At 44.0% G+C, this 19,359-nt stretch overlaps 1 protein-coding gene across 2 annotated transcripts in view; it reads right to left on the reverse strand.

Moving 5' to 3' along the window:
* LOC144947350 (membrane-associated guanylate kinase, WW and PDZ domain-containing protein 1-like) overlaps nt 1-19,359 on the reverse strand; it is a 320,338-nt gene that overhangs the window by 58,482 nt on the left and 242,497 nt on the right. For both annotated transcript variants that reach the window (XM_078876623.1, XM_078876624.1), the window contains exon 10: nt 18,635-18,817. In XM_078876623.1, the coding sequence (XP_078732749.1) occupies nt 18,635-18,817 (183 nt within the window). The remainder of the gene's footprint in view (nt 1-18,634; nt 18,818-19,359) is intronic.

The following is a 19,359-nucleotide window of genomic DNA, read 5'->3' on the forward strand; positions in this document are numbered from 1 at the left end:
TGTCTACAGTACTCAATACATTACCAGACTTTCCAATGGTAAAAAAAAACCCCCCAGTTTATTACACAAAAAAAACAAGAAATAAAAATGCATAATCAGTTGCATTACCGAAAAACAATGCTCCGAAGAAAATGTAAAAAAAGTTAAATAAAAACTGCCAAAGTGATTTCCCACCCAAGTGAGTTAGAGGCAGTGTTTAGCTTCCATTTACAGAAAGCGATCGCGAAAACGATACATTCCTATGGCTGGGACAAGTCTATCCAGCGGAAAACCACCAATGACTACCCACAATGCGGTAATAAATTTACCACTTTGGATTAATACAAATGAATTAATAACAATAGCGACGAAACTTCAAGGTGAGTTATAATGCCATTTGTGTCACAACATCTGCAACTAATCATTCAATGTCTGTGGCCAGTGTGACTCGAGCACAGAGGAAAGCAAGGAGACAATTAACACCTATTTATTTATAAAAGAATGATTATGCCTCTCTCGGTAAAATTAAAATGTGGACAAAATGACATTTTCTTTTCATAAAACATAATTTTCCACAGTTGTTTGTCCGTACTTATTTTTTTAATCTATTGCTTCTATTCATTATTATTTCGTGAAGGTTTTCTGTATTTTCATGCTCACCAAGTTGTTGAACGCTACTTTACTGCTGCCCTGCCTATGGCAGTCACGTGACCGAGCGGGAGTGTGTGTGCGCGGCTCATGCCCAGTGGCTGCTCTGGTTAATACTGCGGGTATATTAACCTTAAACACGTTCGCCGTTCAGCTTCATAGTGGATGACAAAGATCTTGTGACGCTATTTGAAAAATATAAAGATGGGCCGTGTGTGTTCTGGCTTCACGGTCGAAACTTGTGACGTTTGAAAACAATTAATTGCAAATTACTTCATCGGTTAAAACCACACAGCAGCGTTGCCTTCCCCTCCCTACTGGCAGACTGTCTATGAAACATATCATTCCAAATGTACTAAACAAATATAATTAATATTATTATTTACATAAATTCATTATTGTAACAATTTGCTCCCTTTGGAATGTGATGAATGTCATGATTATGGGGGTCGTAATTTTTTTTCCAGGAATGTATATTTCAAAAGTTGTGATGAATGTAGCAGCTTCTAGTGGCAGCAGATTAGCATAGTTGGCTACATATGGTGCGAAAGAAGTTCAACATACAAACGATACAGATCTCTCATGAAACCATTAAATGGAAGGCTCATTCATAAAAAAAATAATCGTTTCTAAATCGCGCGATCCATCACACATATCATTATCATGAATAATCAATCTTAATTCACGAATCAATGCATCGGAACGAGAGCCAACTCCCCCTGGTCTCCGACGAAAAGGACTCACCATGACAAAATGTCTCTCCCGTCCATCAAGGGCAAGTGAATTGGACATAGCACGCACGCAAACGCAATGGGGACTAAAATGAACTTCATCGAGCACACGAAGTTTTGCCAAAAGCACGCAAACATTATTCTGACAAAAGGTGAAACCTGGATTTGTGCCGCAGTTTTTTTTTTATCAGGGGGTGCCATTTCATCGTCACGTCAGTCAACCTCCCATTTCACTGGAGCAACCGTAAATCCGTGCAATTTTTTATGTTTTCATCTCAAGCAGCCGATTCAAAATATTTCCCAGATTTAATGCCATAATATCCCACGATGGCGAACTTTCGGTATGCTGAAGCGAAATAAAATGTGCGTGTAATTAAGTATTCCTCCCCTCACCTCCCATTTTATGTATTTTTTTTCATGCAGCCTCTACCTAAATGCAAATATGCAATAACATTCACATCCATGCACCCAATCAAGACAACAACAGAAAAATGCGAAATTTTGCATCCTAGCCAAGCCTAGCAATCTTGAAAAAAATGTTATAATAATAACCAAGGAAAATAAATCAATCTGGTCTCAATTACAAGCGTGGCTGCACTTTGTGTACCTATACCCTCTGCTTTCAGAATTATAATGCCTCTTTGCCAAAATGTGTCCACCTTGTAGCAGCAACGTTAAGCCTTTAAAAACATAACCCACAACGAACCAATAAGGTCAACATGTTTTAAAACATCAATACTAAACGTAATTTACATTTATATTAATTATACCACATAGACCCAGTGGGATATGCAGATGCCATTAACACGTATCCCCTCGTCTGTTTGCATACCAGAGCAATAAGCATCCAAGATCCATACTGATGTTTCTGCAACGTAATTTGATAAATTATGAATGTTTTTGTTGTTGCAAGTAGTGTGTTCGAGCCAACTTTCATTTCAGTACTTTTTAAATAACTACATGTAATTGTTTATGCATAGCCGTACTATACAGGGGGTATGGACGCGTCAATAAAGAAACATTATTTGGAGCTACGAGCAGTTTTACAAATTAAACTTTTTATTTTACCAGGTAAGGCCCACTGGGCAAAATAAACTATTTTTGAGATGCGACCTGGCCACAAATGATAGCTCAACAAAGTGGCTTATCGCGTGGACATTGATAGACGCCAAACACTCGAAACACGTGATGTCGATTCTAAATCTGGAGGGAAAAACCTGAGCCGGAGAAAAATACACGCGACCACAGGGAGAGAGACACCGCAAACTCCAAATATAGAGGCATCAGGGTCGGGATCGAACCTCCTGTATACCAGGCGAGGTAGTTAACATATCCTAGCCACTATGGCGCCCACACACTGTTGGTACCCGTTTTTGAAAGTACAAGCCGGGAGTAGAGCGACGCGACGTCAACGCGGGCAAATTCCACGCTGTCCTTGCAGCGTGGATCGGACACTAATCTGAACAAATAATTGCAGCGCATCGGGTTCGCAAAGGCAGCGGGAATACACGATTGCACCGAGGCAATTTCCTCTGGGGGATTTGACATTTCAAAAATAATCACGCTGTTCATTTGTGCACACTTAATATATATACACACATACACACGGTATATATGCAACTCCTTTTGCCGAGCATAATGTTTTTCAGAGAAATGGAACAGAAGCCCACGTTGTGTTTCATGCAATGGTTTTTGTCTCAGGTTTGATGAAAATTCTCTCGGCAGAAAACTCTCTAGTCAGAGCTAGAGAGACGCTGAAATATTGGCATGACAAAAACAAATTGAGAAGTTTTGGAAAGTAAAAAATAAAAGATATGGAAACATTAAGATTGTGTATGCTTCAGCCCTTGGGCTGTGGGAAGGGGCAGGCAGTGCATTTGCCAGTCGTCTCACATCAGTAATCCCACGGCACCTGGATCTGTCCCGTGACTTCCTGCCAACGGCGAGCCTCGCACGACTTCACGTGACGGCCTCAACTCAATGTGCAGCTATCCTGGCACAGATGCCGCGCTGACGTTACATGCCACTTGGTAACAAACGGCGGTTGTTTGTGTTATTGCTGCTGCATTGCGTCTTCGATGTGCCATACAGAGTGTTCGTGTTTCAATCCTCATCATAGGGACATCTCGGCAAACAACACACGGCTCCGACCTGAAATTATTTGGCTGGGCTATACGTATACATTCTATGCACGGGAAAAAAAAACGGTACACAACACGCTTTGTGCATCTCCTGCAGTTATGTGAATAATATCATTTGAAAATTCTATTCCCCGAATACTATTCTACAATCGCACCTCTCCGACATGGAAACAACCCAAGATCAACCCATCGCAGACGTAAGCTCCATAGGTAATGATAATTAGCATATTAATGTTGCAATATAATTTATCGTAAAGTAGCATTCATGACGAAAAGCAATCACTCTTCTGCTGTACGTGAATGCATGACGCTCAAAATAGCAGTCTCATAACAAGTACGTCGGACGAGGTTTAAATACCATTGTGAGAATATATTTTACTGTCATATGGATAACAATAAAAACGCCACCCATTCAACACCACAAAGGTCAAACGCAGAACGCTAAAGATTCTGATGGAATACGTCGACATTAGAATCAGGACACCAAGCCAGAAGCTATTCAACTTCCACCAGGGCCAGTTTCATCACAAGAGCAGGGTCGGGCCTATTTATTAAACGAGTCAACGGCACATGCTGGCTTGGGACGTGTTTCCCCGTTTTTTTTAAAATAAAAATTATAGAGAGGCTGCCGTTAATGTCGCTTTCAGTTTTGAGTCTTTCCATCAGAATTCTTCGAGTGAGCATCTCCCTCAGATATTGGAACGGAACTCATCTCTGGTCGGGAGAAATTCCCCCCTTTCCATAACTGTGTTATCGACAGACCTTCTCTCCACCTGAGGACGGCTGCTTGCGTTGTGGCCGAAACGTCATGAGAATTATTTTATTATGTTTTATTTTGATTATTTTATTATTTCCATTCTACATGACTTTACCGAAAGAACCAAGAAGATGGGGGGACCTGTCTAAGTTTTTTTATAGGCTTGGCCATGATGACGTTCAAAAAATATCAGTGCCCATTTTATCAATCCTTTTTGGGTGGATGATGGTCTGAAGTGAACCACCAACTGGACATTGAATATAGCTGGGGATATCTAGTCAATTAATACTGGTAGGAACCTCCTGGTTACACCAGCCCACAGGGGATTATTGTGTCCGTCCGTCTGTCGTGCAGGGAGGGGCTGGGTGGGGAGGGAGGAACTGGGTGGGGAGGGTGGGGCTGGGTGGGGCGGGGCTGGGTGGGGAGGGTGAGGTGGGGCTGGGTGGGGAGGGTGGGGAGGGGCTGGGTGGGGAGGGTGGGGAGGGGCTTGGTGGGGAGGGGCTGGGTGGGGAGAGTGGGGCTGGGTGGGGGGTGGGAGGGGTGGGGCTGGGTGGGGAGGGGCTGGTCACCCCGTGGTGCCCTAATAAAACTCAACGTTTAACCTACTCACGCCGGCTTGTGCCCGCCCTCACAGTCGGCCATATTTGCGGAATACACCACGCCGCCGTTGACCCTGGCCATTGACCGAGCAACCCAACGTTCCTACCAGCTCCCTCCGCAGGAATGTGTTTTATCAGACACATCGAGATATGAGAGAGTCTCAAGTGCTTGCGGCATCTGTTAGCCTGAAACACTTCTACTGTCATGTGCTGCTGAAGATCACTCAAGCTTTTAACATTTTGGCAGACGCTTTATCTGAAGCACATAGAGAATAAGTTGCCACGGCAATTTTAACCGTGCAGTTCAAACAGCCGTCTAAATAAAAAAAGCATTTGACAATACGATTTTCACTTCATGGACACAATGGACTCAGCTTAAAAAACGAGGATTGCTTGACATTATTTTGCAAGCATTAGAAAATAAGTGGTCAAACTTGATAACGATACGAAGCGACTATGACCCGAGAAAGCGTGGCTGTGATCTTAATGAAGCTGTGACATTTGAGGCTGCAGCAGTCTCGCGTTGTATCATTCAAAGGCCGTGCGATTCTTCCCCAATTCTATCCCGACTGCTATTTCCACATCATGAGCCGTGCAACCCCTACACGTGTTGGAGAATGGCCCATGGAAGTGGACATCACAGAGCTACCTCTGAGATCCCTTCCAGCTGACCTCTGATTCGCGCACACAGCAGTGGGCAGCACTTTCTCCTAATCTCTCTGCATGTGAGAGTGAGGTTCATTGGGTGACAGTCAAACTGACATTTTCATTCTCAGAGCTTTCAATTCAAGCCAGAATTAAGCGCAGACGCAAATTTTATGTGACGGGTTTTCTTTGTGTGCACAGTCAGAATATTGATCAGAATCGGAACATGTATTTATACTGGAGGAATCCCATGAGCTACAGATACCCAGTCTTTGGTGACCGGGTGGTTCTTAACACCCGCTTCACGGACAAAGAGTTCCACTCTGGCAATAGACACGCAAGGCCCGCTTGGTGTCCGTTCAGAATCAAGCCATCAACTCGAGGTAAACCCGGCCGATTTGCAACTGCGTGTGGAACACCACGAGGCGGGGCTCTCCAGCTACAGCGGGCAAAACGTGACACTGCGAACAGGAGCCAAACAGTCTCGTTGCTTTTCTTGGTTCTTTCGGTAAAGTCACGTAGAAGGAAAATAATAAAATAATAAAACATAATAAAATAATTCTCACGACTTTTCGGCCACAACGCAAGCAGGTCTGTCGAGAAGGCAGAGTCTGCCTTCTCGACAGACCTGTTCTCCACCTGAAGACGGCTGCTTGCGTTGTGGCCGAAACATCGTGAGAATTATTTTATTATGTTTTATTTTTATTATTTTATTATTTTCCTTCTACGTAACTTTACCGAAAGAACCAAGAAGATGAATCCCTGCAGTCACCAAAGCTTTAAATCGAATTTTAGTCTCGTTGCTTTTGCCCGGACCAAAATCCAACACGGTCTCTGATTCACGTTAAGCATTCCATTCAAAGAATCGCACACCTTGAATTTTTTTTTAAGTTTTGCTGGCTGGCTGGCTGGACATAACGGAAGGAGGGAGGGACGGATGGTCACGTCCAAAGAACGTGTGTGCTGCTATTAAAGATAAACCCACCAACCCTCCCCATTCAACTCATACGCAGTACATTTGTAAAAGCAAATTGAGAATGAGGCCCGATACATTATCCAGATTACGAAGGTGGTGGAACGGAGAGCTCGTCAGGCCTTCACATTTCTCGAGCAGACGCACTGTGCCACGTCGCACTTGTGCAATAAATCAGGCCGCCCGTACACAGCAATGCCGCGTTTCTTCGCTGGCGAGCCTCACTCGGACCAACGACTTAGCCGCCGCTTGTCAAGGAAATCCATTTCTGTCACAGGTCACCAAGCCTGCTGCAGAGGCGGAGTCACGTGGGGTACACGCCGGCTGCTCCTCTCCGTATTGAGAGATTTTTTTGTTTGTTCGCTGTTGCTACGCTTCAGCCGACAAGGCGACGCAGCGGCAGGGGGTGGGGAGCTTGCGCTTCGGGGTTGCCCCGACGGTAGCGAGAGCGCCTTATGAGCCGCGCTTCTCCGAATAACCATTACTCCATCGCCACACCTCTATAAGATGTGCTATATGCCGGCGAGCCAGATCCATTGTCGTACGCAAGCAGTGACATTAAAACAGCGGGTGGCTGTGTGGCATAAGTGGCCTGATGCAATGCCAAGAAGGCAGCGCGCTTAGTCAAGCACGTGCTTGTGATCACGTGGCTTCGGTGAGGGAATGGTGGATCACAATGAGATCATGCGCATGGGAGTCTAAGGAAAAGAAAAGACCATTCCAGCCGTGATCAATCAACCGATGGATACAAGACCTTCCCCACGCAATCTCGGCAACGAGGGTCTTTCGACCGCAGTCACCACGCTTGTACGTAGCACGTATGTGTTGAACTTCTTTCGCACCGTACCGAGCCAACCGTGCTAACAACAAACAAACAAAATGCTTGCCGGTGCAGGTTGGTGAAGGCCGGACACTGGTTCTGATATCACCCCTCGCCACTGAAGTCAGCCACGGCCAGGAATCAAACTCAGGCGACTGGTTTCCTAGCGCAGCGAGCAAAGCATTGCTCGCGTCTACCTGCGTGAAAATGAGGAGCCTCGTAGAAGACAGTATAGCAAGTAGCTTGTGTTTTTCGGTAAAGTCGCGTAGGTAAAAAATAAATAAATAAAAAATGAAAACAACTACATTTAATCACGACGTTTCAGGCGCAACACAAGCGTCCGTCTTCAGGTGGAAAAAACACAGCGAAAGAATAATTGTGTAATGCGGGCGTAAACGGCTTCGCGGATATGACGTCATGGGGGGAGGAGTTAGGTCACGTGTGAGAGAGGGGTGAGGTCTTAAGGGAGAGATACCGGAAGAGACGGGGGAGTGTGGGAGACTGAGTTAGAGTGAGGCCACGCAGGGCGGAGGTCGAGGAGTGGCGAGATCGCCACACACACGGGGGAGTAAGACTTGGCACCGTCGGCCAGCGGTGACCAAGCACGGAGGAACGACGGGCAGCAGTGGAGCTGCAGTAAGAGCAGCGATGGAGCTGTAGTGAGCGCAGCCGGACAACTGCACAAGGGGTCTGCAGCAGAGCTGCAGAGGTGTGGAGGCTACGGGAGCGAGGGCAGCTACGGAGCTGCCAAGGGGAGAGCTCTGAGCGAGGGCCGTGCGGGAAAAGTGTAAGAACCCGAATAAAGGACGACGGAGACAGAACCAGGATCGAGTCCCTTATTACAATTGCTTAAGTATGCTTGAGAGATGGCTGTGACAAGGGATTATATAGCTGCGGGGGAGAGGGGGAGAGGAGCCAGGGTGAGTGTGGGGGCGGGGTGTGGGCTGGGGGGTGGGCATGGAGTTCAAACTAAAGCTGAGGGCTACATCGACCTGGGAGATTATATCCTCCACTGGTATATGTTTAGGGGTAACTGTGAAATTCAGCCCTTTAGCTAGTACCGTTTTTAGATTGCCAGAAATTGGGATGTTACTCTGATTAATAACAATCTTGTTGACACCTAGCTTTGTAATGTGTGGTTCTGGCTTCTTCTTTGATAGGAGGTTGAATTTAGCGATCAGGTTGGCGATCAGGGTAATAGCAAGTAGTTTTCTAACCTTGCTAACTTGAATTTTTAGTGTAATCCTTTCACTCTTGACATTTATCCTGGGTGCTTCCTTTTTGCATTCACAACAATAGCATTCAATCTAGATTTGAAGTTTTCGTGACTGCAGGGATCCACACTCTTTGGTTCTTTCGGTAAAGTCACGTAGATAGAAAATTAAATACAGTAAAACCTTGGATGGCGAGCATAATTCGTTCCGGAAACGTGTTTGTAATCCAAAGCACTCGTATATCAGTTGTGATCACGTGACGCTCGGCAGACAAAGTGTATACACGTACTACTCGTATTGCAAGACCTCGCTCGTTTATCAAATTAATATTTATTTTAAAAATTTGCTCGTCTTGCAAAACACTCGCAGACCAAGTTACTCGCAATCCAAGGTTTTTACTGTAAATTAAAATATTGGTCGCAAAAGCGTACGTGTTAAACTGGCCACCTGATGACGGACGCTTGTGTTGCGCCCGAAACGTCGTGATTTAATTTATTTTATACCCACGTAACTTTACCAAAAGAAACAAAGAGTATAGCAATAGCACTACGGATTGCAAACCCCAATCTCGGAAGATAACGAGAGTTTACTTGTAGTTCCTACTTGGATGGGTGACCACCTGGGCTTGCCAGGTATTGCATGTATAGATAATAATGGTCGCAAAAGCGTACGTGTTAAACTGGCCAGGAGATTGTTAGTTTTTAGTGCCATCCCTTTTGTTTGTGGGGAGGGGGGGTTTCATGGCTATTCCATTATCCTACAACAACAAGCCAAAAAAACATCTTTAATGGAATTTTAGAAAAACATCCCAATGCAGGCAGGCAGGCACCCTGGTGAATAAGATTATTGGAACTCAAGTGATGCTTTCCTGGGTTTATTATGAATAATATTGGTCGCGAAAGCCTATGTGTTAAACTTTCCTGGGTAAATATAATTATTTTACGAAATCAAAATTTACAGCTGGTACATTAATGGCACCCGTGCATTAAAATCAACGAGTAACATCTTCTTTTTGGGATACAGCAAACATGCCGTAAAAATGTGGAATTGCCACCGCTGACTGAGAGACACAAATGAAGATGAAGTATTAATAATAACAATGCAATTGATAACGCGTGCAAATTTGCGGACGAACGGCCGCAACTCAAGAGGCGCGGAGCCAAGCTCAGAGTCGCTCGAAAGCACGTGGTTATAGCGGTGAGTATTCTTAGGTTTTTTCGGAAAAGTCACGTAGGTAAAAAAATGTAATTAATAAAAGTTAAATAAAAAGAAAATAAAAATCACGACGTTTCGGAGGCAACACAAGCTTCCGTCTTCAGGTGGAACCGTCACAGCACGATTGCTGTATCAAGTGATACAGCAATCACCTGAAGACGGAATCTTGTGTTGCCTCCGAAACGTCGTTATTTTTATTTTTATTTTACTTTTATTAATTAGAATTTTTCACCTACGTGACTTTACCGAAAAAACCTAAGAATATGAATCCTTGCAGTCACGAAAGCTTCAAATCTAGAATAGAGGTGAGTTTTTAAGTGTCTCTTGAAGGAGGCGATTGAGGTGATGCTGCGAATGTGCAGAGGGATGACGGCGTTCCAGACTGTTGGAGTTGCCACCGAGAAGCGGCGCATAGACACGGTGACCATCCTGGATCTTGGTATCAAGAGGAGGTCGTGAGTCGCGCTGTGCAGGCATCTGCCGTGTGCTGAGCTGCAAGTTGTCAATAATGAAGAAAGGTACGGCGGGCAGGCAGATTTGTGAATGAAGCCCATTTAATTATTTTAGACACTTTGACTTTGATATTGCGGTCATCTGCGGCGAAGTAGACGCTGGTCAATGGCTGCCAGTGACACGAACCCTAATCCTTATCGAACGTTCGTAATCACCCGGTAACGATGAAAGTACTCGAAAAGAACAACTAATAAATCCATTTACTTCCGCGCACGCTTGCTCCCGTGGTCAAGCCGAGATGGTAGGTCACCGCTCCGTCAAACTGCGAGGTGGAAATAATTGGCGGTGATGATTGACGATGACTATTTCACGGAGGGCGGCGGGGGGGGTGCCGACAGTGAATTGATGGGTTCACTGGGCTCCGTTTGGCGTGACCCCCGCGTTTGCTCTCACGCCTCTGAGCCCCGAAACGAGCGGCTGTCACCGCGGGAGCCCAAGGGAACAAACAAATCAGCCTCCTGCCCACGTGCTGCCCAACGACTGCTCCACCAGGCGGTAATGTCTGGCCACTCGTGGCGAGACGCGGTGAAAAAGGAACGAAGTGTTTTTTTTAAACAAGCTATACAATTACTTTGTCTTTATTAAGCATTGCATTCGTGTGAAGTACTGGTTAAGAAGCCCCTTAATCAATGGATCTGCACTTGACATACGGACTTCAATTCGAGTCACTCCATTACAGCTGGATCGAGAAAAGAAAAATAAAGTTATTTAAGAGACAGGAGCGTTACGTAACGAACCATTGCCCAGTGGGGTTCCTTACGGGAGCAGGGTTTTGGATTTTTATGACGAGAATTCGAACATTATCAGTTCGACATAATGGTGCAGGATGACGATGTCATAGGAAACCAACTGCTATGTAATTCGTGATGTGTAATTAGTGATGTAATGAGTAATTAGTGATGAGAAAGGCTACGTTTCAAAACCAAATAATTCTCGTCACATTCTTTTGCTAATCATGTTCTTTCTCTTCCTTCTTAAAGTTACATTACTAAAGACCTTATCCTCAGCGATGTGTTATGTATTCATTCTAGATTTGAAGTTTTTGTGTGTTAAAATTGTATTTATTTAATCTTATATTTTTATTTAATTTATTATTTTCTTTACCTACGTGACTTTACCGAAAGAACCAAGAGTATGATGTGTTATGTATTTATTTATTCATGAGAAATACCAACGAGTTTTGGGTCTACTTATCACACAGTTTTCACTGATATGGATTTAATTTTTGTCTCGAAGACGCAGCTGAGATGTAATGCCTCACTTGCACCGTGCCTCTGGCAATGCGATAAAGGTACGGGGCCACTACAGATTAGCGTTAGCATGGCACAAGACAGTAGAATAGCTGATAATGATCATTAGCATTGTTGTACCGGGTAAAAGGCCCATTGAGCTATGTAAATATCACTATTTTTACACACTTTCTATTAACTCACCCTGGCCATTGACCGAGCAATCCAACGTTCCTACCAGCTCCTTCCGCAGGAATGTGTTTTCTGATCCAGAGTTTACTTGTTTGAAGCAATGCCACTGAAGCGATGCGCTCCTAAACGTACAAACGAAGGATATTTGAAGGAGACATATTTCCTGGGTATTTATTTTGCCGTGTCAGCTTATGCTGGGCTCGGCAATCGGCGAACGTGGCAAACAAATGCAAGTCACTGGGCCATGTTGCATTATTCATTAAACGCAGCATCAGGCAATTTCGGCGCAAAGCCAAGGCAAGGTTAGTTAGCACATGAGAGGACGCCATCAATCCACCCACTGCATAAGGAATTGCAACGCAGCGGTGCCCAGGCACACACTCAGTCGGAGAAATATAATATAGCACGTTAACTTTTGCAGCAAGTGTTGTTATTTTTTTTCTTCCAAGATGCAGACGGTGATGTATCTCTTCTGTTTGAACATGGGTCACTGCCTCCAAGTGAGCTTGCTACACATCTAAACGAGAGAAACATCATTGCTCTGAAAGGTTAGGTTATTATGCACAGACACCTTATTTACACCATTGGTACCTCATTTGCCAGTAAAAAATATGATAATTGTTTTTTAACCCTTTTATCTGGCAACAAAACTGACACCTTTTTTACGAGGAGTCATGTTTGCATAGACCACGATACCTGCAGTCATAATGCAAACAAAAAACATAACTCTGATAATGTATGCACTGTTCTTGAAGTTGATTGGTCCACACCCGAGACAGCTTTGCTTAGAGCCTAGTCTCACATGGGTTGGACCAGATGACGCCAAAAAGCGCACAACTCAAAGACAATGCACCATCAATCTATGCAAACATGACTCCTCGTAAAAAAGGTGTCAGTTTTGTTGCCAGATAAAAGGGTAAAAAAAACAATTATCACACACCTTATTGTTGTTGTTGTATGATAGTGTTAACTAACTGCCACAGCACTCCGGGATATATTTAAGGAGGAAGACCGGAGGACATTTCCACAAATCTGGTAACTGCCTGGTAATGCTGGTCATTTGAGCCACTCTGTGTTGCTGTCTTGGTGTGGGGTCTGTGACTGTTTTGTTGTTGTTTCGCTGCCTTGCCCTAGCTTGCATTTAAAGTAGAAACAGGAATTTATGTAAATTAGCAATTTGTAGATTTGAAGTTTTCGTTACTGCAAGAATCCACACTCTTTGGTTCTTTCGGTAAAGTCATGTAGGTGAAAAAAAATATATATATAAGAATAAAAATAAAGAATAAAAAATAACTAAATTAAATCACGACGTTTCAGAGGCAACACAAGCATTCCGTCATCAGGTGGGACAACCACAGCAAAAAACAGAATTACTGTAGTGGGCAGAGAGCTGTATGTGACAAGCGATTATATATATATATTTTTTTTAATTTAAAAATGTTTTTGACCTTCGTGACTTTACCGAAGGAACCAAAGAGTATGCAATTTGTACTTTTTTTTGTGACTCGCTTAACTTGTCTCCATTTTGCACTCCTTACCATTCGTTGTTTGTTATTTGTGTATTGTTCGCCGTTCTAACTTGCTGATCCCGTGCCATAACTAGACATCTGTGAAAAATAGCTTCACACAGCTCATTGGATTCCTCCTGCAGTCGAAAACGAAGTTTCTGATTCTGACTCTTTGGTTTTTTCGGTAAATAAATTAAATCACGACGTTTCGGGCGCAACACAAGCGTCCTTCTTCTTCAGGTGGGGACAACTTAGCGATAAAACCAAAGAGTATGAATCCTTGCAGTCACGAAAACTTCAAATCTATCATTAATTTCTGATTCTGAACCAACAGCGAAACGTCCGGACGCAATTCTCAAATGTTGGGGATTCCTCTCCAACAACACCAACCCCGGTGTGGTGGTGCCACCGCTGCCGCTGCTGGTGCAGTAACAAACCGGCACGGTTGTTCACGTGGCAAATTTATTCTCTGGCTGTTTCAGGCATGGGTGGAAAAAACCCGATTTTTCCAGCGGCAGGCATCGTTTTTTTTTCTTTAATACAATTAAACCCTATTTCGGGGAATTAAAACCTGGTTTAATGAATACGAAACTCTGATCCAAGGCTTAGGCTGCTTCCTCGTCGGTGCTGCTATCGTACTCGGGGGGGCCGTCGGGCACGGGGTAGTCGTAGAATGCGGCGGGCAGGTTGGTCTTGATGAACACGAGCTTCTCCTCCACAATCGTGGGCGCCAGTGAGTTCCTTCGCTTCCAAAGGATGAAGCCCATCGTTGAGAAGTTGGCAAGGTGCGGTTCTGCAATTAGAACCAATTAAACCGGATTTCTCCAAATTTCAGATGATCGGGTTTAATATAAAAAGACAATTAAACCCGATTGTAAAAAACCCGACTGTGCCACCCTTGGTTTCAGGTGGAGGAGGGTGCACGACACAACATTTTCCTTACACAATCCGACCCACAAAAAATCTCGTGTAAATCCTGTTGCTTTGCGTTCCACGCGCATCGTTGTATTTGCCGAAGAACTCTCCTGTACTCAACATCATCAACTACGTTCGTTTTTTTTCTACAATACAAAAAGAAAAATGTGAAACAATAATACATTATTTATGATAACAAAAAAATGGCATTGTAGTGTTTATTAAAGCCATCCGAGATTGAATCACTGGGAGCTTTAATTATGAACTCTCGCACCGCTGCTGTTCGATGGGAAAATCTAATTTCCAATTTGCAGAAGAACAAAGTGCAGCACTGAAATCCGGTGTGGGTGGGCAAGAAATTAGCACCGTTTGGTATTTCGAAAATAAAAGATTTTTTTTTAATGCAGATTTTTTTTCCCCCGACGTTTATTAAGAAGATTAAATGGCCAAATTGTTCCATGTCATGCAAAACAAAAAAACCTGGAATGTTATTTAGCAAGATAACGCAAATGAAAATATCACCGAGACATTCTGAGATCACAGAAGGCCATCGGGGAAAAAATATAGTGGACAAAAGATTGAAAGAAGAAGATGTATTCTGCATACGGCTTATTTTTCACAACCTTAGTTTAGAGATTCATTGAACAATAACCCTATTCAGTGATTGAAAAAATAACATTTTAAAATCCTTTTTACATGTTAATTTAGAACGACACTGTCTGTACAAAGCACAGGCAACTGGACAAACAGCACTTCTTTCTAGATTTGAAGCTTTCGTGACTGCAAGGATTCATATACTCTTAGGTTTTTTCGGTAAAGTCACGTAGGTAAAAAAAAATTGAAATAAAATAAAGTAAATGAAAATAAATCAATTAAATCACAATTTAATGAATTAATTGATTTATTTTTCTTTATTTTAATTATTTCTATAATTTTTTACCTACGTGACTTTACCGAAAACAGCACTTCACCCGTCGAAAAGGACAGTTATCTCCAGTGGTGGAGCCAAAGCCATTTGAGAAGGAATTCTATATTGCTCTGGTCAAAGGTAAGTCTCTCCATCACACACACTAATGACCAAAACACTCAAGGTCAAGAGATCATGTGATCAATGCCATTGATGCCACCACACCTCACAATCACTGCCTTCCTCCTGCTAGATCCCATTCGTTGTTATAAAGCCGACACCAAATCTACTCTTCGTGGCCCACTATTGGGGCTTACAGATCCTTCCCTTGGATGCCAAACTCTGGGTTGGCACTCTCATATCCACGTCTCTAATTTAAACTTCTCCATTATGCGTGTGCACCAAACCCTTCACAACATCATTTACCTGATTACACGTACTACACACTGTTTCCATGTTCGATTCTAAAGTCAAAAGGCATGAATCAACGCTGACGCTTTACACTAATGACTGTTACTGTCTCAATGCCGTGACGTTTAAGAATACTCTTTGGTTTACAATAAAAAGTGATTTCTCGCTCAAACGAAAAATGAGGCAGTGCAGATCTCCTGTTCACACCACCGAACCAGTAGTGGTAATTCCATATTCCAATGACATGGTGTGATTCCAATCGTATAACTATTGTCAGACTTTTTTCAAAGGCTGGGCACAAATTAATCATCTGTCAAGAGACTACAAGAAGCCATAGCAGTGGGAAAAGGAAAAAGAAACTTACAATGGAAACAATAATGATAACCAATGTCATCATGTACGATATATTTTGATGTATATCAATGTTTTTCTGCAGATGGACTCAATATATGCATTTATAAAACGTCACGAGGGTACAGGGACACCGCTACTCATGAACATTCGACTCTCAAACTTTCAGAGATACAAACAAACCGGTCCGTATGTCCAGTTGCCTGTTCGGATTCAGAGTCGTAAGTTAAACTGCTGTGCAATAGATGACAGTGGTGGCATCTGCAGAACGTGAAGAACCAGTGGCATCTACATCTACAGGAGATGATACAACTTTGAAGCCATTCCCCGTGTTTAGTGTATATGCCATAAAACATGTTTGGAATAAACACGAGTAAAGTTGGACTTACGAACAATTCGACTTACGAACCTGACTCGTCCATAAGTAGAGGAGTCCCTGTACTTTTACAAAAATGTTTTTTGGGTTAGATCGCGTAAGTATGTGTCGTAACCCTTCACCACCCGACCCAAAAATCTTTATTACTAATATCGGTCGCAAATGCCTACGTGTTAAACTCCCTGAAACTTTGTGGGAGCGCCGTGACTCACAATTTGAGGCATGTGAGCTGAAAGTTTCAGTTTATGTTGTTGAACCGAGGCGAGAACGCGACCTGAGCCATTGGACTGCCAGTAGGGGGTGGGTGATTGCTGCTTCGTAGAATCCCAATGGAGTAATTTGCACTTAGCTTTTCCAATTTGCGAAATTTGGAACCGTGACGCCAGCACACGATGGCCTGCTCTTGCGAACGACATCAGGGCATCTTTAACATCCACTGTGGAACAGACGGCGCTCAATCGCTTAATATTATTACTAAGAAAACTTAAATATTTTTTATTTTACCAGGTAAGGCCCACTGAGCTATATCGCTCTTTATTCAGAAGCAACCTAGTCACAAATGACAGCTCAACAAAGTGGCTTGTCACGTGGCATTTATAACAGCCAAATACTCTTAAGTGCATGTTGATTCTAAACGTTGAGGGAAAAAACCGGAGGACCCGGAAAAAAATCCACGCAACCACAGAGAGAGACAACACGCAAACTCCAAATATACAGGCATCAGGGTCGGAAATGAACCTACGAACTCATGCATACCAGGCGAGGGAGTTAACATCTCGCCTCCCGGTCACCCATTGCATTATTACAGGTTATCACAGCGGCGGCTGGACTGCGAACCATGACCCATCGCAACAAGGGGATGAATGTGCTCCCGCTGGCTGGCTCAGCAACATCATCCCTTTTTGGGTTGATAAATTAAGTAGCAATTATGTGTAAAGGCAACATTGGCTGTCCTTTGAAGAGGCTGGCCACCACCAAAAAATAATTAATAATTTCCACCAGAGGCTCCTGGGGTCCCATGCTCGTCTCTCAGTAGCTACTGTAGCCTTTTTGGCGGCTTAAAATTAAATTATCGGTGTGATTTATTTAGATTTCCTTTTGTTAAGCTGCAAGGTCAAAGGTTAGAGGGACACAGTTGGAAAGAGGCAAGTGCTCACGGCCATCCAACCATTTTTGTTCACCAGCGTGAACCCACTCTCGACATTTAATAAGCCACTAAATAATTGATCGACGATGCCAAATGCATGCATCGCCGCCGACGGGAGTTTCATTAATACATTTATTTATCTGAACGCTCGTGGCCATATTTTGTCCGTCAATATTGTAATATCATTCTTAAAGGAATTTTTATTTCCCAAAAATTTTCTTTAGGAGTTCAATAAAGGTCTTGATATCCCTCTTTAGGATCCCTATTAGGATCGCTATTAGGATCCCAATTCAAGCATGCGGGCTATTTTATTGGCCTTGTTAAGATTTTTTGTTAAATTTGGGAAGGCGGATGGACAAAGGGAAGCGGGACAGACAGATTAAATGTCCTCTCCATCGACCAAAAAAGGGAAAAAAATCATCCACTGCACAGATAATAACAACGTGCGATTAGAAGCAAAGGTTATGAGGTCATCAAGGCCACTGTCGTTGGTGCCACCAAACATCGCCGTTACTTCCAAAATAATAATAACAACAATATTAAGACTAGTTGAGGTGTGAAGAGAGCGAAAATCACTTCACTGGATCAACTACACAATAAGAGAGCACGATGGATAATGGGGGGGGGGGGGGGTGGTAGTGGGGGGGGATATGGGGGGGGGCACACGCGAGGACACATGATCAGGTTACCACCATCCGCCGTCTCTTCCGCGTGCACAAACAAAGCCGCAGCTCCGTACTCGTTTAGATTTTTTTGTTTGACAAGAGCCTGGCAAAGGCCCGGACCGTAATAAGGGAAGGTTGAGAGGCGAGGGGGGGGGGATACAGAAATTCCGTGGATGATCGAAGTGCAAACTCGGTGCTCCTGGGTTCAGGTAAAGGTATGAGGCTGGGGCTCGCTGCCCCACTCATGCAGGGACTGCGAGCAGCGGGAGAGTAGGTTTTTTTTTAATATGGGATAGGGAAAGGCAAGGGAAGAGGAACAAGAGTAAAGGGAAAAAAATGTGGTGGTTGGGGGGGGGGGGAGTTCATCTCACAAAATATTCCAAACAGAATTATCTACATGCGCCTAGTAGTAATAATAATACTTTAATTTTATATAGTAGCGTCATTCATTCCCACAGCATCCCAATACGCTGTACAGTAATTATATATGAGGACTAAATCCCATATACCGTGGTTGGCTATGCCCGGCGCGAAAAAAACCCAAAACACACACACACACGTGCCAAGCAAATGAAAAACCCTACTACCAAAGCAACATCAAAAGTAAAGAAAACAAATGAAGAACTTGGCACCAAAAAACAAAAAGCCACAAACAACAACAACAACAAAAGTTACCAAAACAAGTCAACTCATCGTACCGGTCTCGATCTTGCTGTCGACGGCCGCCGGTCCGTCCGGCACGAGGCTCTTGACCTGCAGGAACTCGTCGGGCTCGTCCCCGCCGATGATCGTGAAGCCGAAGCCGCGGCCGCTCTTGAGCAGCGACGTCGACACGAAGGTGCCCTGCAGCTCGGCCGGGTTCCGCGTGAAAAACGCCTTCCCTGCGCGACGGGCGGACGCAAGGCCCTCTCCCCGCTTAGACAACGAAGGCGGCCGCCACTGCCGCCACGCGCCACTGTGGCGGTGGCGGCGGAGGCCGATATCACTCCCCTTGCCGCTGATGTCAGCCGTGGCTGAAAATCCACATGAGGTTGCTGGGTTCGTGGTGAGTGTGCAAACCATTGTGCCACCACCCCCCTCCCCCCCCCAACGTAATAGGTAGAGCTATTACGTGGGGAGCAAGTGGAATGAAACGTAGGACATCGTGCCGAACATGCGGTGCAACCCGAAGATGCATCGGAGAGATGGAAAAGCTGCAATTAGCGGTGTATGTAACGGCTATAATAGCGATGTACGCTAATTTATTGTATTTAATATAATCGATAGTTTTATGATTAATTTTATGCTCGCATGCAGTCATGATTTATTGGCTTACTATAGCGCAACACGAGGTATGATGATGATGATGATGAATGTCAGCATGTTCCCGTATGTACTGCGAATGATAATCGTAACACACACAACACCTGCAGCTACAATCTGC

This window comes from Lampetra fluviatilis, chromosome 44 (genome assembly GCF_964198595.1).
Source record: "Lampetra fluviatilis chromosome 44, kcLamFluv1.1, whole genome shotgun sequence".
Classification (NCBI taxonomy): domain Eukaryota; kingdom Metazoa; phylum Chordata; class Hyperoartia; order Petromyzontiformes; family Petromyzontidae; genus Lampetra; species Lampetra fluviatilis.